General features: G+C 43.8%; 2 protein-coding genes across 7 annotated transcripts in view; both read right to left on the bottom strand.

Annotated features, from left to right (window-relative positions):
• The window catches only part of Adhfe1 (alcohol dehydrogenase, iron containing 1), a 34,392-nt gene extending 22,111 nt beyond the window's left edge, over positions 1-12,281 (bottom strand). For 2 of the 6 annotated variants that reach the window (XM_023722416.1, XM_004637525.2), the window contains exons 1-8: positions 12,194-12,281; positions 8,316-8,353; positions 6,927-6,973; positions 5,515-5,568; positions 5,212-5,366; positions 4,879-5,075; positions 3,117-3,194; positions 2,035-2,140 (exon numbers count right to left, since the gene is read on the bottom strand). In XM_023722416.1, the coding sequence (XP_023578184.1) occupies positions 2,035-2,140; positions 3,117-3,194; positions 4,879-5,075; positions 5,212-5,366; positions 5,515-5,568; positions 6,927-6,973; positions 8,316-8,353; positions 12,194-12,252 (734 nt within the window). In that variant the 5' untranslated portion in view covers positions 12,253-12,281. The remainder of the gene's footprint in view (positions 1-2,034; positions 2,141-3,116; positions 3,195-4,878; positions 5,076-5,211; positions 5,367-5,514; positions 5,569-6,926; positions 6,974-8,315; positions 8,354-12,193) is intronic. The other 4 variants (XM_023722414.1, XM_023722417.1, XM_023722415.1 and 1 more) reach the window with 4 other exon arrangements.
• Positions 12,282-13,807: 1,526 nt separating this feature from the next.
• Rrs1 (ribosome biogenesis regulator homolog) lies at positions 13,808-15,360 on the bottom strand. Its single transcript, XM_004649075.2, is given in 2 exon segments — positions 13,808-14,513; positions 14,516-15,360. Coding segments are annotated over 2 exon segments (1,095 nt in total). The 5' UTR covers positions 15,249-15,360; the 3' UTR covers positions 13,808-14,151.
• Between the last annotated feature and the right edge of the window lie 10,614 nt (positions 15,361-25,974).

Below are 25,974 nucleotides of genomic sequence, written 5' to 3'. Positions count from 1 at the left end.
TCCTGTTACTCTCTGTGCCCTCCTGGCCACCATCAGGTGAATGGTCTTTCTCAGCCACTTTCTCATATATAACATACTGCGTTACTACAGGGCCAGTGCAACAGGGCTAAGTGAACATGATTGAAACCTCTGAAACTGTGATCCAGAATAAACTTCTCTTTTGTGTTGTTTTAGGTATCCTGTCACAGTGGCAGGAAGTTGAATAACACCATTATTTTCTTTACTTCTTGTCCACATCCCTTTGGATTGACAGTGAGGTCTGTAGAGTTCAGAAGGATAACCTTATTTCTCCTATTTCCAAATAGTTAAGAGACAGCTCATTAAATTCTGACAACATTGGCCAGGAAGGAGTTGGACACAATTTTTGAATGCCTTAGCAGGCAGTAAGATACATTAATAAAAGCAGCAATATGAATAGACTTCGATGTAGACCCTAACTCCATCTGTTCCTGCTTATATAAATGTTATTCAATAGCAATTCAGTAAGAATCTATGATGTGACAGTCACTCTGCTAGGGGCTGGGTTAGAGATCAGATGGCCCTATCATCAGCAAGTGTACAGGGCACTGGACAGATGCAAGTGAGAGAGGTTCTCAGAAGCAATGAGCAGGCTACGCAGGGGGAACAGCAAAGGGTGAGAGGCTAGTTGTGTTTTAGGAAAAAGGAGGGGGACAAGGGTTAGAGGATGGATCGCCCCACGGAATTGAACATGTCTCCTCAAAACATAAAGAGTTGAGCCCTAGGGAGATGCCGAGGTCTATGGATACATAAGTGTGCATATTCCTATGTGTGAGATGGTTGTATTACAATCTGGAAGCTTGTTGAAGTCACTACAGAGGACAAAAGAAAGGACTAAGGAATGGGATCAGGAAGCCAATGGTACTGACTATTGCAGTGGTCCAGGCAAGAGCTGGGGCAGACTGGAACCAAGATAGGAACAGTAAAGTCTAAGAATATGGAGAAGATAAAAGAGAGTCAGTGCCAAAATGAAACAAGCTGTTCTATATAATAGGCACAAATGGGGGGAGGGAGGAGAGAGGGAAGAAGGGAAGGGAAGAGAGAAAGAAAAAGAAGGAAGAAGAGGAGGGGAGAAAGGAAAGAGGAGAGAGGGGAGAAGGGAGAGGGGAGAGAAGCAGAACAAGAGACAGGATATACTGAGTCTTACCACTTGTGGAGCTAGTGGACTCAGAAGTGGGGTTATCAAGAGAATTGTCAAAGCTCATCAAATTTAAGATGCCATGCAGTATAAGATACACTATTAAAAATTACTCTGAGGATAAAAAACACCACCATCCATAGATTTTAATTTATTTATTTGGTACAGGGTCTTGCTATGAAGCTCAAACTCATAGTGATCCTCCTGTCTCAGTCTCCCCAGCAGTGGGATTACAGGTATGTGTCACTACTCCTGGTTTCAGGGACCAGAACCACATGGCCAGCAGTGATGAAGGGTGTTCCTCAAGGCTACTGGAACTAATGACCAGAGTTCAGAAGTGAGGTCTACAGCAGAAATACTGTTGAGAGCCCTGCTGCTGAGCTATCTCCCTGACCCTCTACTTCTATTTTTATATCCATGAAAGTCACAATACACAGTGCTGCAAGGAAGTGAGGATGTGTGTAAAGTAATGACATAGTGTACATATCTGGGGAGAGGTTTTGGAGACACCAGATCCCTTCCCTGCCCTCTCCTGTGGTACAGCCCTGGCCCTTCCCTAGTTTGGTTGGTATAAACACAGGTGCTGTGGTCCTGAGACATCACATGTCACCTCAAGCTGCTCCTTTATAAGTGACCCTAGAGCCATGGCCAAGGCTAGAGTGGTCCCTTCAAACAGCATGTTTGTTTGTAGCACATACCAGGCCTAGCCACCAACTTTTACAGCTGCAAGGCTTTCATCTAGGAAAGTGGGTAAGTGACGCCAGGGTGAGGCATGCTGTGTAGCGTTAATCAGTGGCACTTTATTAGTGTCTGTAACCAGGCACTCGGGCAATCAAACACTTTCCGTAGCTCTGGGGAAAGTCCCTTCAGGTACTCACCAAAGCACATCGAAACCACTGTTGGCGACCACCTGACCAGGCATGTGGAGCGTGTGCAGAGGATCAACTAATCCCAGTGTGGGTTTGATGGCTCGTGAAGCAATGCCTAAAATGTACGGATTTTTCAGTAAGTGCTAATGTTATGGGCACTATTTTTTAAAAAATAAAATATTTTAGGAGGCTAGGGAGATAGTTCAGTAGAATAAGTGCTTCCCTGGCAAGCACAAGGGTCTGAGTTCAATCCTTGGTTCCGAAAAAAAAAAAAAAAAAAAAAAAAAAAAATTATCCTAAGAAAAGCACAAAAAAGATCCATTCTCATGTAGAAAGGCAGCAAGGAGTGGAAATGCATGTAGAATCAGAACTCTGGGCTTTTCAGAGGTGTGCTGGAGCCACAGCTACCAGAGCCCATAAGCCAACTGCACACATCTCTTCCCACCTTCTGGAAGGGTGACATCGCTGGCTAGGATAGAAGCATTTACACCACAGGCACTGGCAAATGCTACAAACAGGGCTTGTTTGTTTTTTTATTATTAAATTCCAGAGAACTGGTTTACTGGTACACCACTGGCCCTTGCTCAGGAGCTTACTTTGTGTTTTGGGGCCAAATAGTCTCTCTAAATTCTCTGTCAAATAACATGGGGTCTCTATCCCTCCCAGAACTGTTCCAGGGATCAAATCAGATAGCATTATGTAAGTTTTAAAAATAAAATTTGAGGCAAATTTGTTGGAAACCATTACTATTATCTTTAAACATGTCAAAAATACAATAATTAAAAAGAAGCTCACATAGGTTTACAACTGAACATCAACTTATTCTGATGAAAGGGTTGGAATCCTAGAAACAAGACTTTGATCCAGACTCTAGGGAAGGGATATCCCTATCATATTAGCCAAAGAGTCAGTGGCAGATAGAGAAGCCAGATTAAAAGGACTAAGACGGTAGAACAGAGGCATTTGCATTAGTACACATGATGCCTAGTTCAACACTGCAACTCTCTGATTTCTAAAAAATAAGTTTAAAGCAAAGGAGGAGTTGAAATGCAAGAGAGAGAATTTTTAAAAAGTAGGGGCAAAGTTCTTACCAGTTTTGACTTTCAAGTGTTCATAGTCAAAAATGGCAACCCCAGTAGTTTCACTCCCAGTTCCTGAGGTAGTTGGGACTTGAACAAAATAATATTAATTTTAATAAAGCACCTAAATAAAAGTCAGCATGTATATTTAATTAAAAACAAGAAACAGAAGAGGAAGCTTAATAGCCTTATTGCTTGCCTGATATCTATATCAATATAACATGCATGTAAGCCAAACCTACATGATGTCTGTGTTTGCATTAGTACACATGATGCCTGGGTAAGCATTAACAGGTAAGTATGAAGTATGTATCTGTACTACTCCACATACATGTTTAACATGCTTGTTGGTGTATTCATTAAAACACATGCATGTTTAACATGTGTCATGCCTGTGTCTGCTGCATGGATGTATATGTGATTAATAAGTGTAGTCAGTGTCTATAATAACATGTTTGCATATTTACCATGGTTATGTGGCTTTTGTATCTGTGTAACAGGTATGTGAGATATCCATGTCCACATTAACATGCATGCATGGTATGTTTAATACGTATGCTCTCTGCATCTACACAATGTGTACCCAATACATCTATGTTTGCATTGACATGGATATGTATTGAATATGTGACCTGTGTATCCGTTCTAATATACATGCATCATGTCTGTGGCTGTTAACAGTCATATGTGTTAATCATGTGTGTGATGTCTGTGGTTATGCTAAGAGCAATGAGCTACGGGAACTTCAGACTCCTTTAGCTCCAGGGTTCATGCAGCTGCCACTAGATACTCAAATGCCTGGCACCTCAGTAAGAGCATGTATTTGCTGTCTCTAAAAGACATCTTTATTCCCACTTGGAAGCAAGCACAGGAACGCTCTGCCTTCGTTGGGCTCTGTGGTTTTGTAGTCTTGTCAAATTTCTACACTTTACTAATCGCCCCTCTGTGTAATACTGACATAGTTTCACCAGAGGGTTCCATTTGCCAGATCCCAATTATGCTGCTCCCTGCTGATTCCTCATTTATGTCAAAGCAGTTCATCTGCCACCAACTAACTTGTGTCCCATCACAGGGACCATTCACAACAGGAGCAGGAGGTGAGGACAACGAGGACAAAACTTACACAGAAGCTATTTCCCAGTTACTAGTTAACATACTTTACCTACAAAACTTTAAATAGCAATATGCTAGCAGTAATTAAAATGGAACAGAAAAAAGCCTGGAAAACCTCAAGGTCCGTAGTTTACAGTCCATAGTGGAACACACAAACTATCTTGATAAGGACTTGTGTGGCTGGGTCCTGGGCAGCCATGGGGCAGATGTCATCCAGAATGATGCAGCCGTACTGGCCACATGGCCCAGGATGAGCAAAGCCTGAGGTCAGCTGAAGAGCCATTATGTGGGAGAAAAGGTTGAGTCATTGAAAAATAATGGCAAATGTTCTTCTTAAGCTGCACAGTGGCTGGCAAAATGGGACAAGACAGATGGGTTCGGAGGACAGGCCTGCCAACACAAGGATCTAATCAGATGTCAGCAGGGACCTCCCCTCCTTCACACAGTGACTCCACAGCAAACTAAATCTGCAAACTTCCTCCCACTGACCCAAATCGTCTCTCTGTGCAATAATGAAGACCAAAATTTTAAAATGAATGAATTGTTATCTATTTTGGTCTCCAAATCTGAAAGTTTCAGAAACACAGACTCTAAAGCTAATAGCTGGTATCTTTTGTAACTTTTGCCAGTTATAAAATGAAACAAAATAAGCAATCTTTACCTGCAATCAAAGGCTTAAGAGGTACAGATACAGGCTTTCCCTTCCCAATGGGGGCATTAACATAATCAAGGAACTCCGACTGAGGGTTCGACGCGTACAGGTTAGCAGCTTTACAGGTGTCCATGGTGGAGCCACCCCCCACAGCAACATAGGCATCAAACGCGCCCCTTTTGGCAAACTCAATGGCATCCATGAAGCTTGGAGAAGAGAAAATAGGAACCATTAAGTCACTCTCTTCCTAAATTGTCATGCCATTAAATAAGGCTTGGGGCAAGTTTTCAGCAAGCGACCTGTGCTGGCTTCTGCTTAAAGTAAATAAGGATATGAAAGTACCTTGTGTCCGTTGGTTCCACCCGCACATTATCGTAAAGTTCAAAAGTGATGCCATTCTTCACGAGTGAATCCATGACTACTTGTACAGGAGGGAGGTGGGAGAGGTTCTTGTCTGTCATCAAGCAAACATTTTTAGCCCCCATGTTCTGTAGATCCTAAAAAAGAAAAACAACAAACAAACCCATACATTGGATTTAAGTAAACCAGAATTGTAATATACTCTTTGGGCAACTTAACATTGTACATCTTTAAAATAAAAGGCTTGGATGTTGTCTGTTAGCACTTGTTTTCTCAAATACTTGCCATGCCTACTTCCTTTGTAACTCCTGCTCCATACCTAATATTTGAAACAGCCATCTAAAAAAAAGAAAAAAGAAAAAGACACGCATGAGATGTATGAGAGAACCAAAAGTCTGAAATGGCCCCTCACTGTTGACAGAATACAGTAAGTGCTGCTCAGCATGGTCCTCAAGGACCCCCACCAGCTGCTCTCATGGTTTAAATAAATCTTGCTCCAGTTCATTATTTACTTAATCTTTCTGAACATCATAAATTTTGTTGTTCCTTCAGCTCCAAATGCCTGCCTTCTCCCATCTCCACACCTAAATTAAATTTCCAATTTCAGTGTTGCTGTCTCCGTCATGTCTGTTTCCCGCCCCGTCCCTTCACCCCCTCGTATGCGTGCATGCATCTGTACGGGTTCATCTGTCCTCTCGCTCATCTGTGCTATCAAGTGCTGGCTATCTAGTCCTGGCACTGTGGCCCACCCTGGTACACAATTGTGAATAAGAGAAATATGGCTTCATAAATTTTATACAGGAAAGGAGAGCTTTCATACTGGTGGATGATGGGTCATTTTGGGGGTAAAGACATGTTTTGCTTGATCCACGTTTAAATTTTTTCTCCTTTCTGGTTTATTTAAATTGTCTACTAACTCTTTTTAAATTATGGTTAGAAAAATCCAACTGGACCAGTTGGATTTATATCTCTCTTAAATAAGCTGGCAATTCTCATGTGGCAATAATCATGGGGCACTGAGTGAAGCCCCCTTCATATGGAGCCTGTGCTCACTGAGCCCTTGGTGTCATTGCAATTTATGACACTTGGATTAAAAGAAGGCAGGAATTTAAATGCATAATTATAAATAATATGTAGTTATGTTATAAAAATGAACCAGAATTAATAATTCCTTTATACTTGTTTCAGTGGATTATTTTGATTTCTCTTGGCATTTGTATCTATAAAAGTTTTAACATAAAGGGCTGGGCATGGTGGCACATGTCTGTAATCCCAGATGTCTGGAGGCTGAAGCAGGAGGATTGCTGCATGTTTGAGGCCAGCTTGGGCTGTATAGTGAGTTCAAGGCCAGACTGCACCACATGGCAAGGCCTTGTTTCAAAAAACCAACCAACCAACCAACCAACCAACCAACCAACCAACCAACCAAACAACATAACATAGAATGCATAATTTGGAGAATGTATAAAATGGGAATTTGTCCTATTTTAATGGCTGCATAGAGGACAGCCATTAAATATTTCTTTGCTGAGAAGATTTATATTTCATTACTCTTATATGTTAATTTGCTAACTAGGATTTAATCAAACAGATTATGGAACATCAAATAATAGAAAATATTAATGCATTAGCAAAATACTATAGTTTTTTTCCTCCAGGCCATTCATAAAAGACAAAAGAGTATTAATAAAATTTACCTCAAAGGCATAATCTGTAGTTTTTCCAGAAGGTGAAAGTCCAGGAGCTGGAAATGTAGAAATTACCATCAGAGTAGGCCTCAGAAATAAAGCATTAATATTATTCTTTCAATAGTAAAATCTAGCAGTGAACATAAACATCTTGCTTAACTATAAATATTTTTCAAACTTCATGATTGAGCAGGAAATTAAAATCAGTAAGAATAAAATCAATTAGAATAAAATGTAATGCTAGCTTGATGCTGACTTTATGAAAATAATGATTTCAAATATTTCTTCCACTAAATTAAAAATCAGGGCTGGAATGTAGCTCAGTAGTACAGCAATTGTATGACATGTACAAGGTCCTCGGTTCTATCGCCTGTATAGTAAAAAAAAATTCTTTTTGGAAATGTAATGTTAAAACATCCTCTAGAGTTTAGAGTTGAATTATTGCTTGGCCACAACTACTAGTGAATTCTTTAGAGTCTTGCTTACACTTTAATAGCAGCTGTGTAATTTGTTTGAATGACGATTTTTTTCCCCCAGAGGCAGTTTATTACAGTAAGATCTTTACATTTTATAAGGTCTAGGCATAAAGACAATCCTGTCTCTACTCTGCTGATGGTGATTAGTGACCAGGAGGCTTGTCCTCAGGGAGGGGCCACTCCTTGGGCAGGAAAAGCCTGGGTCAGTACTGGCCTTCTTCTCCTCCATTCCAGGCCTTTCTGTGGGATTATGCTTAGCACCTTGCACCACCAGACCCCTCTGCGTTTCTTTTCCATGATTAGATTTCATGTTTTCTTCCTTCAGGCAAAATCAATCTTCGTGTTAGTAATTCACGTGACACTCTGAGGACAATTTAAAGTCACAATGAACTTCCTGCTGTTCGGTGGACAATGGTGTTTGGTAAGGATTAAGACAGTAGTGAGAACTGAAATTTCTGTCATTTTTAATTATTGAGACACATACTGTTATTTTAAAAATGGATACAAACAAGTGTTTCCTTCTGGGAACAATGAATAAGATTTTGCTTTTAGGAACTACCTTATTCTTTAGCCTTTGCTTTTAGTGATGTCTTAGAACCTCCAAAGACTTCATCATGGTTATTTTTGTTTGATAAACATAGACATTCCTAAAATCCTGTCAGTGCAAATATTCAATTTAAACAGAAAGGCACATAAATAGTATTAAATACATGTTCGAGGCAAACTCACACCCAGTGTATAATCAGTACTCACCTTGACTAGCTGGAGCTATATTCAACCGATTTCATAGCGAAAAGGTAGCTATTTTCATTAAGTTTCACATGCCTTCATTTTCTTGCTTTATACTTTTCTCAAACATATTAAAAATGTCAAATGTAGAAACCAAAATTGCGGTTAGTGTAAAAAACACAAAATGTATTACCTTGGGAGTAAGTGTAAGAGTGAGTTGGGCATTGGCATCTAGAGTGAAGAAAAAAGTGAAGTGAAAAATGGAAACTAAACAATGATAAGCCTTAAAATAATTCACATTGCATTCTAGTCTCAAGGAGACTATCAAACTAGAAGTTACACTGGCAGACACTTTACAATAAAAAAATCCTCAGAAAACATGGTGGACAAGAGTCCATCCTATCCTGTCCAAAGTCTTTCCAGCGCTATAAGATCTTTAATAGATTCATTTATTTTAGCAGCACCTATTAAAAGCCTGTGAGCAGCGGAGATAAAGACTCTAGATACACCAAGGTCTAAGATGAGGGTCCTTGGTTTCCATAGGGACCCAACTTGCACAAGTTTAGGAGCTTTGACCAAGTCCACCCAAGTTAATTATGTCCTTGGGCCTCTTTTTGCTCATCCTCCAGGCTGCAAACTTTCCTGTCTTCCCTGCCTCTTCAAGGTTTGTGTTTTTCTTCAAACAGGCCTGGACTGGACCTTAGTTCCTTCAGGGAAGCCTTCTCTGGATCCACAGGCCTCACTGGTCACCACCTTAGGTCCCCACTCCTTCTGAGCCATAGGGTTGCAGCCCCAGTCTCTCACTCATCGAGTCCCAGGGAAACCCCAGGTCCTGACTCACAGGGTGCACCTTGCTCCCCAAGCCTATTACCTCTGAAGTCCTTTATCTCTGCTCAATTCTCAGTCAGCTTCCCCACGTACTTCATTTGGGACACAGTGTCCTTTTCCTGTCTTGGACAGTCTCTCCTCTGGCTTCTCTTTTTTCCTGTTCCTTTTTTGATTTGATTTTATATTTATTTTATTTTTTTATGGTTGGTAGGACCTTGTTATATTAAGGTCTCAGTAGACACTTGAGTACCTGATCTCTTTCCTTCTTTCTGCCAAAACTCAAATTTGGAATTAAAACATCACAGGTGGGAGGCGGGGAGAGAATGGATTTTAGGGGCCTGCAGGTGTCAAAACGTTCTGAGAAGTGGGAAATCCTAACACGCTGGAAGGGAGGAATGAGAGATACAGGTCAAGGCTGCCACCTAGCGGTCACAGCCGACTCCGGGCTCTCACAGGGGACTGGAACTTAGGCCAAAAATGATAACTGGGCCGTTCATTCACTGGTGGGCTTTACTTTTCAGGATGTGCTCTGAGCAAAGCCCTCCAAGAATAAGAAAAGCAAAGCAAAGGTTAGAAAAATATCCAGGCACAAAGCTTTCCAATGCAAAGCTCAAAGGCATACATGATTCTTTTACCTACTTCTTTTTTAATTTCAAGCTCTGAAGCTACCTCAATTCGTGTTTTAAAAGATTTTTTGGATTGTTATTAGTACATGTTTGCAGTACATAACAACTATGTTCATCATGGGGAGTTGGTGCATATCCATAACACACTTTAATTCTTTTTACTCCTCCTCCTTTCCCTCTGCCTCAGTTCACCACTTTCCTTACCTGAGGTCCCTCTGGCCTTCTCAGGACTCCACCTGTATTGCATTTCCTAGTGCTGTCTGATACTTGATCCTTCTCATCACACCTACGAATTTTTATGCCTGAAATTCTCAGTCACTCACGTTCTGGTTTTCCCCTATTGGCCCACAAATACTAACTCTTTTTTTTTTTTACTGCAGGACATTCCTTGGAAACCTCCAGGAAACCAAGCTGCTGCCCTTTGAAGTCTCAGCATTCAGGCTGGCTCACTTCTTAGGCCTTTTGCCTCCACCCTGGCAGCACTGACCACCCCTTGCTTGGGTGAGGGAACTCTTCCTTGGCTTCCAGGTCTCCCGGCCTTTCTGGGTTTCCTCTCATTGTTTTTTAATTCCTTTTCCCTTCTCCCCATTCCTTAAATTTCAGGTTCTGTCCTGTGCTTCCTTCAGCTATTCCACTCCACCCTTCTCCCTTACCCTTTACCATGCATCAAAGTTCCAAATATTTCTCCACCTGAATCTATCTACCTCTCTCTGAGGTCCTTGCCATGCTCTCATTTCTGTCATCTCTCGTCCATATTTCTACTGACTTCAGAACTGGCTTCTGTTGGCCCCACGTACCACCTCTGTTCCTCACAGTATGGTCAGAGGCAGTCCAAATGTGACACTCCTTTGAGTTGCTTCTGTGACAGATAAAGCTCAGGGCTGGCCTGACTTGTCTCTCAGCTTAGCGCTTCATCTTACTTTTGCAGTCTTTACTGAGGCCCAAGGCCTGTCCCCATGATCTGCTCTACTGTGCCTTCCTCCACATTAAAATTCCCAACATTTTGCACCCCACACCTGCAGCCTTTCCTCTCTGCCCCCGTCACCAGAGTGTGCTGACATCATTCTACTCATGCCACACTCCCTTCCCATGCAACTGTTCCCAAAACCTTGTGAACACTGGTTTCAAAGGATACATACGAGTCGCATGATTAAGAATTTTATGAAGTCACAGGTTAAGAACAAAGAATTTAGACACAGCCAAACCATTTCCCCCTTTCCTCAGGCCTTCGTCGAGCCCCTTTGTTAATGTATATCCTGATTCTTTAAGAGGGTGATTGTGGTAAGTGGTTTCCTGAATTAACTTGGCCATGGAACTCTTGCTATGGGATATTCATGTTTCAGTGTGAGAAGTACTGTTTTAGTGTTGAACACAATTTACATTCCTTGGCAGGCCTGAGAATGTGGACGGTGCCATTTGCTTAGCTATATGACACTAGACAAATTTTTCTCCATGCCTTTATCTACAATAGAGGATAATAACAGAGTATGTCATAGGCTTGTAGGATTAGAATTAGTATTTTTGTTGTTGAATCAATGCTCTTCATAGTACATATAACAGTACACAACAGGACACGTGGCAGACGATAGGTGTCCAATAAGGGTCAGGTATTTCCATATTGTCTCTAACCACTATCTTCCTTCTTCTCACCTCCCACTATCTGTGGGGCCCAGGCTTTCCTTTCTGATCTTGGAACTGTATCTCTCTTTCTGGGGCTGCTTTTCCCTCTGCCTGAAATTCTTTTGTCTTTCTCTTCTACCTCCACTTTAAAAAAAAAAAAAAAAATTTAGGACAGGGTCTGCAGGGTGTTTAAGGTCTCACTGGTCGTGATCCGCTTGTTTACAGCTACCCAAGAGCTGGGATTACAGGTATGTGCCACCACGCCCAGTCTCAATTGCCCTGCTGTCTCAGTGGGCCCCAGAGGCAGGACTGGCACAGCAAGCCGGAGGATTGAATCCCCAGCCCCTGCGCCAGCTTGCAAGAGCTTTAATCTGCTGAGCTATTTGGCCGGCCCTTATCTCCACTGTTAACCTCACTTTTCTTTTTCTAGGTCAGTTTATGACCTGCCAAATACGTATTTGTCAGACAACTACTCTTCATGTACCTGGCAGTCAGGTCCTAACATTTAATACACAGACTCCCCATACAGGGCAGGGAGCAAGACTTCGTTCGTGTGGCGTTATTCCCCTGCTTCTGCTGTGATCTGCAACAGGTCACATTTTGTTTGCCCCCTTCTCAGATGCCCCACTACACTTTTAACTGCTCCAGGGTTTTTCGTATCGCATACCCAGAACTTACACAGAATAGTTTCTGGCACGTAACTCAGTAAATGTGTTGACTGGATAAATCAATCTGTCTTTCACTCCACCGAACTGTGTACTGCCTGCCAGCATGGACCAGGTCGTTTTGGCTGAGCCCACTTCCTTAGCAGTAGCTAAACACTGAAAAATCTGTCATAACCTCACCGCTCAAGATTGCATTTTATATTTTATGACAAAGCTGTTGCACCCGAGCACATGGTCCAGCACATACTGGACTTTAAATTCTTGGACGCAACCAGAGTTAAGGACTGAGTGGCCCATGCCCTCACACCCCTTCCCCGCCAGCCGGCACTCACGCTGCGCGCTGCAGTTGCCTCAGCAAGTGCGCGACCCGGGCCTGGGCTGCGACGGCCATGGCTTGCGAGGTCCTTCTGGCCACCTGGGCTCCGCCCCAGCTGCCAGCCAATCCCAGCTGCTGCACCCTGCCCATCCCCTTGCTGGCAAAGTCCCCTAGCTTTGCAAGGCCGCAAGGTCCCCAGGCCCAGCTTTAGGAAGCAGTAGTTCAGGACCCTAAGGCCATTTTCCCACCGGGAGTCAGAACCTGGGCCACCACAGCCGAGCTGCCAGGTCCCACCATCCAGCTCTAAAACTGCCTCAAAGCCAACTGCACCCTAGGGCCTGGGATGGTGCCTCACAAGTCTCTACAGGAAAGCTGCTATACTTTACAGGTGGGGGACTTGGGAAAGGGGAGGAGGAGGCACTCTTCCTCTCTGAATTCATTACAATGGCACTTTGTCCTCGTAAAGTATTTTTAAATTATCAACGCACTGCACTTAAATTTTCTATGGTAATCCAGAATCTTAAAAAGTCCTAGAGTTCTTGTGTTTCTGTAATAGGACCAGTAATGTATCCCACTGATGAATCAAGCCTAAGAACAAACAACCACAAAACGTCAGAATTTGAAAGCTGTTATGTAAACAGTTTTGCTTTCCATAAAGTTTTTCCAGGTGGCATTAAATGGTTTTGTGGGTAGCTAGAGCTTGCTATGATTACACTACAACTCTAGGACAGCTCAGCAGTGCTAAATTCCACATTATTAATACTGTACTATGATATATGATTTATCCTTTCATAGCAATACTAAGAGACCTGCACTGGAAAAATGAGACAGCATTTTTCAAAAAGGGGATGACAAAGCTACTACCAAATTTTATTTTTTTTTATCAACTGTCAGCAAAAGCAGCAGATGACTTACTCTATTGCAGTGAAAAGGCCCCCAGATTCTTGATCTACTATGAATCACTTCTAGAAAATACTTATTTGTAGAGACTCATACAGAAGATGACCCAGGGCAGCTATATACATTTTGCCTCCTAATCAAACTGATATGGGTCAATATAACAAATTACTCAAGATAGTTGACATTCCAATTAAGGATTTTCTGGGGCTCTTTCTCTTCCCAAAACAAATGGGTTACAAATATTGAGAAACATTTAAGTACTGTCTAGAAAAATAAAGGTCGTCATTATTTATAATGTAGCTCAAATTTATCAATTATATTAGCATGCAGTGCTACAAGCTGTTTTTTACAAACACCAGCTGTACTACGCTTTTAATTTTATATTTTGGAGAAGTTTGTGTTTTTCTAATAAAAATGATCTCAAAGCATTTTAACTTAAGGGGTGGGGACATAGCTCAGGGGTATAAGTGCTTGCCTGGCAAGGCCCCCCGAGTTCAATCCCTGGTACCGCAAAGAAAAGCAAGCAAGCATTATAATTTAACTTCTGTTTTTAAGAAACAAAAATAATTTATGCTGCAAATCCAAGTCAATGGCATCATATCCACTCTACCAAGTCAAAAAGTTAAAAGCATTACACATTTTTATTAAATAACTTTTATAATAGTTACTCGTAAATCCAGTTAGAAAATAACTTCCTCTCTGCTTACAAGTGTTATAATAAAGTGTTATAATAAAAATAACGCAGGAATGTGCAAATCACCTATTAACTTCCTGAAACATGACCAACTCCTAAGTCCATATCCAAAATGTAAATGCAAGATAACTCAAAGAATAGAATTCTTTCATGGCTTCAAATTATCTCCCCAACTCTTAGGCCCTCAAACATACCCTTATCTCCACCTAAGTTCTTGGTTAACTCTTACAGTCATCTGTGGAGAGCAGTTGTGTCCCTTCAACTGGCAAGTTCAATGAAAGCAACAGGCACCTCATTTTCCACCCTCTAGAATTTAACATTTTGCATATACAGTACATTCTTCTTTTACGGAACAGGGACATCCCTTCCGATGAAAGTTATTACTTCCTCCTCTTTCCTCCTTGGCGCTGCCCTCCTTTCCTCTTGCTACCCAAACCAGGGGGCTGGGATTGTGTCCTGCCTCCCAAACCTCCTTTTCTCTTCCCTCCCTGGCTGGGCGGGCCACCTTTCCTCTTGCCCCCAGCACCCTGTCGGCCCCCTTTTCTCTTGCCCTTCGGGCCCATTTTCTTCCTCTTAGCGGCCTCTTCTTGGTCCTCCTCTCTCATCTGCTTGTTGGTGGCCCTCGTCACATCTAGCTTAGGCCTCTTGCTGTTCATGATGCGAAGTAGCTCCAACTGGTTCTTTTTCTCAGCTGCAAAGTCCCCGAAAAGGGGCTGGAACTTCCTCTTTTTGCCCGAGCCCGGGGCGCCTTCTCCTTGGGCAGGCGCTCCTGGAAGCGCCCCACGGAGGCGGTGGAGACCTTCGCTACCTGCATGGCGCGGCCCAGCTCCTCCTTACTCTGGTGTCCGGTCGGGTGCATGCCGGCCGCGGGGGGCTGCTGCGCCTTGTGCGCGCGGGCCAGGTTACGCAGCCGGTTCAGCTCGTTCTTGGCCACGCGCTCCTTCTTGGCCTGAACCCGCTTGGCAAACTGATCTTCCAGGGGGTCGGCGCCATCGGGCACTTCGATCAGCCACTCCTTAGTGTCGTCCCGGGCGCGCTGGTAGCCCCAGCGGCGCCGCCACTGGCCGCTCACCTCGTCCCACACCAGACTGGTCTTCTTCTTGGGACGGATGCCCTTGAGGCGCGCGAACTGCTGCCAGCGGGTGAGGGGCCGCGGCTTGGGCACTGGCTTCTCGCGCGGCAGGCGGGTGGCGGGCTCCGGCAGCCGCGCCACCACCGCCTCCTCCACGCGCTCCGTGGGCAGCTGCCACAGCTGGTTGATGAGCAGCTGCGTGTTGTCGCGCGCCAGGGCTCGCAGCTCGGCCTCCGGCGCCGGGCCGGCCTGGCGCAGCGCAGTCGGGGGGTTCCGGTCGGAGGCCAGCAGGTTGCCCAGGTCGAACTCCAGCTCTAACTCCTTGTGCACCGTGATGCGCTGCAGCTTCTCTACCTCGTCCTGCTCCGCTTTTGCCAGGAGCTCTTCCACGCTGGGGCCCTCCATAGCTCCAGGTCAGCTGCCTCGCTTTAGTGCAGCTGCGGAAGTTACTTCTCCCGAGTCGAGACCGGGTACCGGCAGCACAACCACGTGCGGACGCCCAAAGCACTCAAACCGGAAGAGAAGGGTTAACTTCCGGGGCACCCGGAACTTGTCGGGCTTCGGGCGGTCAAAAGAAAGGCCGGCAGAGGGCGGTATTGGAGAGCAGATGGCGCTGGGGGTGGAGCCGTTAGGCTGGAGCCCGGATGTAGGCGGTAATCCGGTTTGGGACTTCGATTCCCAGGGTGCACCGGGCTGGAGGAGGCGGGAGCGTGCGCGCGCCGTTCGAATTCCGGGGCTGCTTTTGGCTTGGGTTCCAGGTTGAGTGGGGTGTTCAGCCTGGGAGGTAAATTGTTTTACTAGCGTCGTAGCCCGCCTTCGGAGTCCTGCGTGAGAGCGGAGACTCGGATCTACGGAAAGGTGGGTGCAGTGCCAGGTCTGCAGCACCCCGGCGGGCTGAGTGCTCCTGGGTCGCTTCGTCTAGTGACAGAGTACTCGCCCGGCTCTTCACTTATACTACCTGATTCTAATCCCGGTGGTGCCAGTGTTTGACCTTGAGTCAGTTGTTTAGTAACTTTTTTTTTTTTTTCTTTTTCTTTTTCTTTTTCTTTTTCTTTTTCTTTGTATTGGGGATTGAACCCAGAGCCTTCGCACTGAACTACATTCTTAAAATCATTGCGTTTAAAATCATTACTAGTTTGAGGTAGCGTCTCACAAAATTGCCCTGGCTGGGCTTGAACTTGTGACACTTCTGCTGTCTCCCAGAGTGCGACACAGGCGAGGGCCACCACGCCGGCTTGTTTAGACCGTAAAACACTGCTAGATGGGGATACTATTAGCACTTATCAGGGCTGTTGTAAATCGGCTAATATGTCCCAAGGGAAGCGCAGACCAAGGCTAAATGCCAAATTATGTAATGCTCATTATGGCCCAGTGAACTATTATATACGGGCTTAAAAGAGAGATTTCCTGAGTCAGTTTTCCTCGGTTTATCATTTACTGTGTTTTTGATAGGTTAGACCTAAGCCCAACTCATGAGTTGATAAATATGAAACATTAATTGCTGGTACACCAGCAGCGTTAACTGCTCTTGTTACTACGTTATTTGCACTGATGAAAAAGGAAGGCTTAGGAAGCAAACTGATACATGTAAGGTTATGCACCTAGAAAACCTAGGAACAGGAGATGCCTTAATTGTGTCTTTTAGGCTATTTTCTTCAATGTGATAGATCTTCATATTCAAAAAGTATAGTCTGCTAACCAGCACTATATCTTCACCAGGGAGCTTGTTAGAAAGGCAGAATTTCTGGGGCGGGGGAGATGGCTCAGTAGAATAAGCGCTTCCCTGGCAAGTGCAAGGGCCTGAGTTCAATCCCTGGTTCCGCAAAAAAAAAAAAAAGGAAGGCAGAATTTCAAGTCTTACCCCAGATGTAATTTAATCAGAATCTTAATTTGAATAACATTCATAGGTGATTATTTGTATACATTGAAGAGTGGAAGAGGTCATACTAGAGAATTAATAGAAATGAACGTAGTAGCAGTTAGGAAATAGATGCAGTTGAATTTCATCATTCAATTGAAATTCATCATTCAAGTAGGCTCTACTTTCTTCCTCTTAGCCAACAGCATTTAAGGATTTATTGACCCCTGAGCCTTTGCCTTAACATCTAGCATCAAGTCTTCAATGTCAGTCACCCCAAGAGCCATTGCTAAGTCATAACAGTGCCTCCTACAAGTGCAATTGGAGGCCTAGAGCTCATGATAATGTCTCATGCAGGCCTGTTTCACAGATCTGCCCTGGGAAGGCCCCAAAGGTCAGTGGTGGAAGCTGAAGTCTGCCAGTGGGATGAAGAATTTGTTTTAGCAGGCTAAGTGAGCTGACCTGGAGCCAGGAAGTGACATGTAAGGTAAGCACCAGAGCTCAGTGAGGTTCCAAGCTCCTCCAGTGGTAAAGTGGAGTTCTCGTTAGGAAAGCCAATATGACAAGCTTCTCCAGGAGACTGAGCTGTGCACCATCTTCCCCTCCAGAGTCAGGGTGAGGACCAAAGCTCCCCCAAAGTGAATCATAGCCAGTCTCAGTGACAATGAAGTCCTGAGATCCTCCGATGATGAGAACAGCCAAGTCCACCAGGAAAGCCAGTATGACAGGGTCCCCCAGCAGAATAGCCCAAGAGAACTAGCAGCTTCCAACAGTTTCCTCAGTTTGCCTCTTACACTGCTGGCAATAATCTCCAAGTGGGTCTCCCACAGCCAGCATTATGCTAGTTCAGTTCAGTTGGTATAACAAGTTGACTACCAGTTGCCAATCCACAGAAGATGACATTACCAAAAACATTCTTAATAATATAGTATGGTTGAACTTTTTTTTAAACTTTATTTTAAAGAGAAAAAAGTAATAAAAACGATGATGCATAATTTTAAAAGAATTTTTTTTTTTTTTTTTTGGCAAAACTGGGGATTGAACTCAGGCCCTTGTGCTTGCCAGGCAAGTGCTTATTCTACTGAACCATCTCTCCAGCCCCTTAAGAGAACTCTTAGTAGGAAGTATTAAGGGAAGCAGGTACAGGTGTGTTTCTTTTGTGATGCTAAATTGTTCCTTATACTATTACTGGGAAGAGTGAGTTTGTGTTCTCTAAAGTCAAGGGATGAATTTCGGTTATAATGGAGGTTAAGAGCAGAATATATTTATGAGGGAAAGCAAGCTTATGTCTGAGAGACAGAAGGAGGACCCAAGTGGTTGCCAAGGTTGCCTTTCCTAGGGATCTTATGGAGCAAAACCATGAGTGAGGTGGGTCCATGGTGGGGGAAAATGGGAAGGGCATGAGGAGGGACAAAACTATGGTCAACCAATAAGATTACAAGTATAATTGCTCAGATAAAATTGATGAAATAGGGATCAAATGGGGAAGTGAGTCACATAGCAAGGGGCATGAATACAGAAAAGGGGCTCTTTCTGTAGGGGGTTGGGTTAGTGACTCTTCCTGGCTTTCTTAAGGTGATTGACACACATTTAGAATATCAATCCCAATAGTGCATCCCTAGAGAGGTATATGGGTGCATTTGTTTCTTCTTTTGTCTTGAGCTCTGGCCCGGATCAGAAGTGCCTGTCTTTCCCAGAGTTCCAAGGTATCTTGTCTTTCATCCTGGCTCCTTTGAGGGCCTGAATCTATGTGACTGTCCATAAATTTCTGTCTAATTTAGCTGCCTACAACAATTCTTTCATCCTGGCTCCTTTGAGGGCCTGAATCTATGTGACTGTCCGTAAACTTCTGTCTAATTTAGCTGCCTACAACAATACAACTACAGTGGTGTTGTTCCAAGAAAAGTATACCTCCCCCCACACTTCTCACTGATTGATAAAAAAGTGAGCCAGCTGAAAAAGTCTTTGTTTTGCTCATCCTGAAGAACTGACCTCCTGGTTCCCCTTCATGTGTTCATAATATTGTCTCTGTGTTCTATTTCATCCTATATGAGATGCCTCTCATATAGGCAGTTGGGGGTCTTGGCCAGGTCCCAGCATCCAGTGAAAGATTACCAGACCTTAGCAACCTTATAAATGCTTTTCTAAGGGCTGGCCAAAGAGCACAGCGGATTAAAGCACTTGCTTAGGCAGACACAGTGGCTGGGGTTTGATCCCTAGCCTGCCAGTCCCACCCCCGAGGTGCGCTGAGATGGCGATTGAGACTGGGTGTGATGGTGCGTGCCTGTAATCCCAGCTGTGAACACAGGTGGATCACAAGAGTCCCATCTACATAGTGAGACCCTGTAGACCCTATAGACCCTTACTTAAAAAAAGAAATATTAGTAAAATACTTTCTTCTCTGTTAATGGGTCTGTCTGATTTCCAAAGCTTTGCCCCTTTTGGCTTTTCTTCACAAACTGAAGTCCTATTTTCAGATCCTTCATAACATAAGCTTTTGCCTTTAAAGCATGCTATTGGCTTAGTTTTAATTACCATTGTCACTGAAGCAAGTTCCCACACATGGCTCTGGCATCTATCCTTTATGCTTTTTTCCCCCAAATATTCCCACTCTTATTTTTCATCTTAGCCATCTTTTCTGGAGCTTTAAAAACATTCCTCATAAAGACAAAAGAATGAGATGCAGGCAGAAAAAGCAGCAACTATATGTAGCAACAGTTGTGAAGTTTCTAATTAACAAAAGTGAACTTACAAGGAGAGGCTTTTTCCCTCCAAATATGGTGATATGAAGGTAAAAGACATGAAAGTAATGTTTCTCATCTTTTCTCAATATGTGGCTACTTTGGTCAATAAAACTTTTTAAAAAGCGAGTTCTTAATTTTTTTAGGTACTGCATTGAGGGGACAGATGGGCTGTTAGATAGGGTTAGAATAGGGACACCAACCCTTTAAAAGTAGAAAAATGGCCTCTGTACTGAGCAGACGCTTTTGTAGTTTACCCTTGAAGCAGGTGGTCTGTGGTTTTGCTTTTGCTTGTGTGGAGGTGGAACTCTGCCCTGGTTCCCCTTTGTGCAGGTTGCCATACCTACACTAGTTCTTCTATTAGTCCACAAAACCGACACCCCCACAATAAGCTGGCCACCCAATTGAGTGCAGCTACCTTTGAAGAGAGGGCGCCCCTGCCCCATGAAACAGGACTGCTGTCCCATATTCAGTGGTTACCAGCTCTGAGGCCCCCACTCCTCAGTAGTGTTTCTTTCTGCAAATAAACTTTACTTTTTTTTTTTTTTCAGAACCGGGGATTGAACTTAGGCCCTTGCGCTTGCCAGGGAAGCGCTTATTCTACTGAGCCATCTCCCTGGCCCCTTTACTTTTTCTTTGCACCAACTTCTGACTCCTCTTTGTCACCTACATTGGAGAAAGGGACAAGTCCTGGGAAGTTTGAGGTTAGGCTGGCAAACCCAGACCCATAGGACATATTTTGGGGATTCATCCACATTACAAAAAATCCACAAAGACCACTGGACATAGTATAACCCAGCCTAAAAATGAGTGAAGGCAAGAGGACATTCTATCCTCATCTCCCTTTCCGAGGATTCCCTTGACCTTGATCTTGCACAGTTAGAATGTCTTGGCTGGGACCTTTGGTGATGGGAGGACCCTGTTCTGGGGGAGTCCTTCCTCATTGGCTAAGCAGCAGTGGGCAGGGACTTGGCTTCTGGTGGTCTGCAAGGAACAAACAGAAGTCAGTAACTTGTATGACCAAGTGGTGGTTTGTCTGAAAGGTCTTACCAGATGAAAGTCTAGCTTGCTTCTCAGGCAACCAGGTTGGGGGAGTGTACTGATGTGCCTGTGCCAAAAGACCTGACCCCTGCTGGGCACCTGCCTGGGGTTTATACAGACTTGGCTATTGCTGAGTGACTGAGACTGTGCTGTGTGTGTGTCTGTGTGCTGGGGATTGAACTGAGAGCCTTGTACATGCAAGGCAAGGATTCTACCAGTAAGCCATATCCCTGGGTCGTGAGGCCATGCTCTGCACCCCATCCAGGACTTAAATTCACATGTCTATTGCCAAGAAAGGATTCCTCTTGGTTTGGTTAGTGGCAGGATCTTAGGGTGGAGTTGGGAGAAAGATCTATCAGGTGAGACTTGTGGTTGATTCTGATATTCCTAGGAAAATGCCCAGTTTTCCACTGAAAAGGTATTACAGAGATTTACCCCTTTGTACCAGGAGGTCTTGCAGAGGTTGACACCCTGGACAGAGCAATGGCTTGTCTGTTTTTTCTTCTAGGATTGAGTAGAGCGTGTCTGTCACATTGAGTGGGCACAATATTATCATTTCATGTGCTACTTCATACTCTACCACCCCCTAGTAAGACATTTCTAAGTGAGGAACAAGCTTTTGTGTTGTCTATTGCCTGCTATCTGGAGTGGAAAAGAATATATAGGAGACTGCTACTGAGCTCCAGTTAAGTGGGTATTTTCTGTTCAAAGGTAGTATAGGAGAGATTGGGAAAGATACACAATGGGTGATGCTGCAGCACCTCAAGGTTTTGTGGTCCCCATATTACAAGCTGAGACACTCTGGAGAAGGTCCAGTGTGCCATCCTGGCCTGCCATAATTGACAAGTTCAAAAGTACAAAGGCCTATCTACATTACTCCTGTTGGGGCCCTAGATCCTTTCTCCTGACTGATGGCCCCAGTCTCCCCAAAAGAGCGAATTCTGGGCTTAAAACACTCAAAGAGGGCAGACTACTCCCCTTGGGGTGGGCTACAGGGAACTGGCAAATCTAGGCATTTTGGGTGTCCCAGTCTGTGCACAGTATAAGTATGGACAAACTCCTGACAGTGGTGGGATGGCCCAACTGCCAGGGTGACTAGGCTGTAATAGAATCCCTTTACCAGTGTTTCTTAGAGGGTAACCCCCCCCCCATACTGGGAGACTTTTCTGAGATTGCCCTTTCCTTTCCCCAGGTGGAAGAAGCCTGATTTTTAAGCTGTCCTATTTTGTTCATCCTTAGAATGCCTCCTTAAACATTAGAAAGAATTAGATATCCGGATGCTAAAGAAAAAGGCTTTAGTTTTGTACCAATGTTTGGATTAGGCATCTGCTGAGGGACAAGGAGAGATGGTGTGTGTCGGTCTATCCTAAGCTATCATCCATCAGACCTGTTCCGCAAGAGGGTGTGGAAGTGGAGCAGGGTGCCCTATGTTGAACTGTTTTTTGTCCTTAGGAATCAACCTGAGTGGGCATCTTAATGTCACACACACACACACACACACACACACACACACACACACACACACACTCTCTCCCCTGCCTGTTATGGGACCAGGATTCCTACAAGGCCAAGAGCCAAAGGAGAAGTGGGGCACACTGGAGGAAGGAGAAGCCCTGGCTCCTCCTCACTCTTGAGACAGGCCCCACAGCTCCTCCTGCTGGATTATTGCCCCTTAGAAACAATTTGAGAGGGAAACTGGACCAGATCTCCACCTACTTAAAGCAAAGGGAGATCAGGCAAGATGTGGCAAGTTTTATTGATGACTATGGTGGGTACACAAAACCTTTAAGACCATGACATTGCCCAGACTTACTTGAGAGAGTGTGTGATGTTCCTCCTTAAACTCAGGAGAAAAAGAAAGGGTCTTAGGAGCTGTAACAAGGACTGGAAACATGAAATCCATTGGGGAATATTTACGGTGCTGAATAGAGAAGACCTTCCATATGCTCCATAGGAGAAGGGTCATGCCCATTCTCCAGGCCCCTGTAGGATTATCAGACTTGAGAGCGGAAGAGGCTTGACTCCATTTACAATATTACATCAAAGAAGCACAAAAGACAGCTAGAGTTAAACCAGTAAATTATGCCAGGTAGGGCAGATTTACCAAGAGGAAAAAGAGCCTCTATCAGGGTTCTTACAAAAACTTAATGCAATAGCAAAGCATACTCTCATAGATCCTCAGAGTTGTGAGAGAGTTCCTCATAAAAGATAAATTCCTGACCCAATCAGGCCCTGAAATTTGCTGGAAATTCGTAAAGTTGGCAGGGAACACAGAAAGAATTTGGCTATGACTGGATGACTGTCTTAAAGAGGCTACTAAGGTCTTTCACAATAGGGACATGGAGATCCATCAGGAGAAAAGAGGAGTCAGAGACTTAATAGCTGCCCTTTGGGGGTGTTTCCAGGGAAAAACATTAGATGGTAGTCCCAAACTCTGTTACCAGTGTAAACAGCCAGTGCATTTAGACAAGAGAAGGGGGGCCCATGCATACCTCCTCAATCATATCTCATCTGCAAGAGAAATAATTGAAAAAGCAGAATTAATTGCCCTTAGGATGGCTGAAAATTGGAGTAAACAGTTATACTGACTCCAAGTATACCTTTTATAGTATGCATGCCTATGCTGATACTTGGAGGGAACATGGCTTGTTGGATTTAAGGAGGTCTGTTACGTATGCTTCAGAGGTCTTACAAGTGTAAGACTTGTAAGCCTTACGTAACTGCCTCATGAAATAGCAGTTATACATTGCTGAGAACACCAAAGGGGATAAGATCTTTAAAGGTTGGTGTTGAAGCCAGTGTGGCTGCTTCCTGACACTTAGAGTGTCCTCTTTCGTGGTCAGACAGTCTGTTACCCACTAGCTCAGCTGTGTAACTGATCAAGAAGTCTTACAAGCCTAGCGTCAGGGATGGACTCTTGACTGACAGATGGCGGGATCACCAATACTGGCTGCCTCTTTATCTGAGTGCTTGGCCTAGGAGGTAATGAAGGGCATCCATGACACCTGCCTCCTAGGACAGAAAAATATTCTTTCTAGTTACTAAGGCCTTTCAGGGAAATTTGTTAAAAGCCATAGTGCAGCAAATAGTCAAGGGCTGTAAGATGTACTTAAGAACTAACCCACAAAATACCTGCCCGTGACCGTTGAGATAACAGTGCCAAAGTGCTTATCCTGGAGAGGATTTGCAGCTTGATTTTGTTCATGTGCCAAAAGGTGGAGACAGCCAATTTCTTCTGGTTTTAGCTGACACACACAGAGGGTGGATAGAATCCTAGCCTACCAGGTAAGAAAAGGCAAAAACAGTAGTCAGAATTCTTGTCATTGGGTCCCTTGTCAAAATGACAATGGCTTTGCCTCTTGCTCCAAGATCTTCAGTATTGGTTACTGTCTGCATTTACCTGGTGACCACAGTCATCAGAATAGGTAAAATGGAATACTCAAAAGGCACTCGTTTAAGCTGGCACAAGAGCCCTTGGAAACAGCTCCTAATTGTGGCTGTACATAGGCTAGAAATGTGTCCAGATTTTAGGGTCTGTCTCCCTTGAACTCCTACATGGGAGACCCTGAGGAAGAAATAGTCCAGTCAACGAGGAAACTGAGGGAGCCTTGAGGCAAGTGAATTCTATAGCCCACTTCCAGCAAATCTTGTCAGCTTTGCAAACAAACCTGCTCCACTTAGTAAGCTTCTGTCTTGCCCAGTAACTCTGGTACTATAACCAAGGCTCTACACACACACTCCCTATGGGAGTGTCCCTACTCAATGATTCTTTCTACTTCTACTTCAGTTAAGGTGGTGGGACATAGCTCCTGGATTCACAATTTTCAGATGGAACTAGACTGCTTCTGGAGACTTGGAGGGTGACTCCCATATGCTACAACAGAAAATACTGGAGTCCAATTACAGCTGTGAGCTCATGGAAGATTTTAAAAGTTCTCTTCTGAGGACCATAAGTTACACTGTATCAAGGCTATAAAATGCAAATGGGCCTCCAGATGGAGCCAACCATAGAGGTTCCTTCATTCTTCTATGGTGGCCTGCTAGCTAGATTGACCTCCTGATGAACATCATCCACTGCCCCAATAGATGCCTCTTGCAGCCAGAAGTAACCAGAGCATTCATTGCCCTTAATCCTGGTATGTGTGTGTGTGTGTGTGTGTGTGTGTGTGTGTGTGTAGGGAAAGATATGATGCTTAGGTAGGGTTAGGATAAGGACATGAGCCCTTTAAAAGGTAGGAGAAAAATAGCCTCTGTGCTGAGACTGAGCAGCAGCCACTTGTCTTACCCCTCAAGTAGGTAGTCTGTGGTTTCGCTTTTGCTTTTGTGCAGGCAGTACTCTGCACTGGTACCTCTCTGTGCAGGTTGCTATGCCTAGCCAAGTGCTCCTATTAGCCTACAAAACCCCAACCACTAGCAACAAGCAGACCACTCAGTCAAGTACAGCTACCCTGGGAGGGACGGGGTCTCTTGGTCTCTATCCCGTTAAAACAGGACCGCTGACCCATATTCAATGGTTTCTGAGGCCCATTCTGAGGGCCCCACTCCTTAGAGTGGCATTGTACTGCTTACTTCTCAAAATGAACCATACTTTCACTTTGTGGCATCTTCTGACTCCTCTTTCTACATTGTACAGAGAGATAAGCCCAGGAAAATTTGAGGGTGGGCTGGTGACCCAAGGCCCACAGGATGTGACAACATTAAATGAGATTTACTTTTATAAATGTTTTTGATTTGTCTGTTTTTAACAGGGGAAGTGGTTAAGGATGATTCATTTATTTTTTAATCATAGAGTGAATGTAGTTTTGTGGAGTGTTTTTGTCTAAGGAATTCAGTGTGATCCTAATTTGATAAAATAGCAGAAAAGGGCTCTTAAAACACACGATTTCCACATGAATAATCTTTTCTGATTTATAATTTTATTTTGGAAGTACTTCAGTGAAAAATTGTAATTTTGAAGTTTTCTTAATCATAGGTAATTTTTTGCCACTGTTGCTTTTTTTTGTCAGAAATCTTCTAGACATCCATTATTTTGTTTTTAAAATGAAGAAGATACAGTATTAAAATTTTGTATAGTGTAGAAACAGAATAACTGTCAGACATACATTTGCTAAGGAGGAACTTTGGAATTTAGCATAGTAAAAATTATGTTAGTCTTTTAGAACTGATACAAGTTGTATGGGTCTCTGTAAATTGTGTTGTGGTCTGTATGTTGCTTACAGATAGCAATGTATAATACCTATCATATCACCTTTTTTTTCTGCTTCATAGTATTACAAGAAGTGAATGTATCAAACATAAATTACCTCAAATGGCACCTGGAGTGTTACACATAGATTATGACAGCTATAATTACCTTAGGTGAACTTCTGCCTTCAGGGCAGGGCTGCTACGGCTTGAGGATGGAACCACAGCCTCCTGAGCCTGACTGCTTTGTTTAAGCAGGCACGTAAACACCTGAGCCACTGGGCAGGCTTTTTTTTTTTTTTTTTTT

This window comes from Octodon degus, unplaced genomic scaffold (assembly GCF_000260255.1).
Source record: "Octodon degus isolate 3935 unplaced genomic scaffold, OctDeg1.0 scaffold00091, whole genome shotgun sequence".
In the NCBI taxonomy this organism is placed as follows: Eukaryota; Metazoa; Chordata; class Mammalia; order Rodentia; family Octodontidae; genus Octodon; species Octodon degus.
Note: the sequence above shows the minus strand (reverse complement) of the source record. Positions and strands in the feature narration are given on the sequence as shown.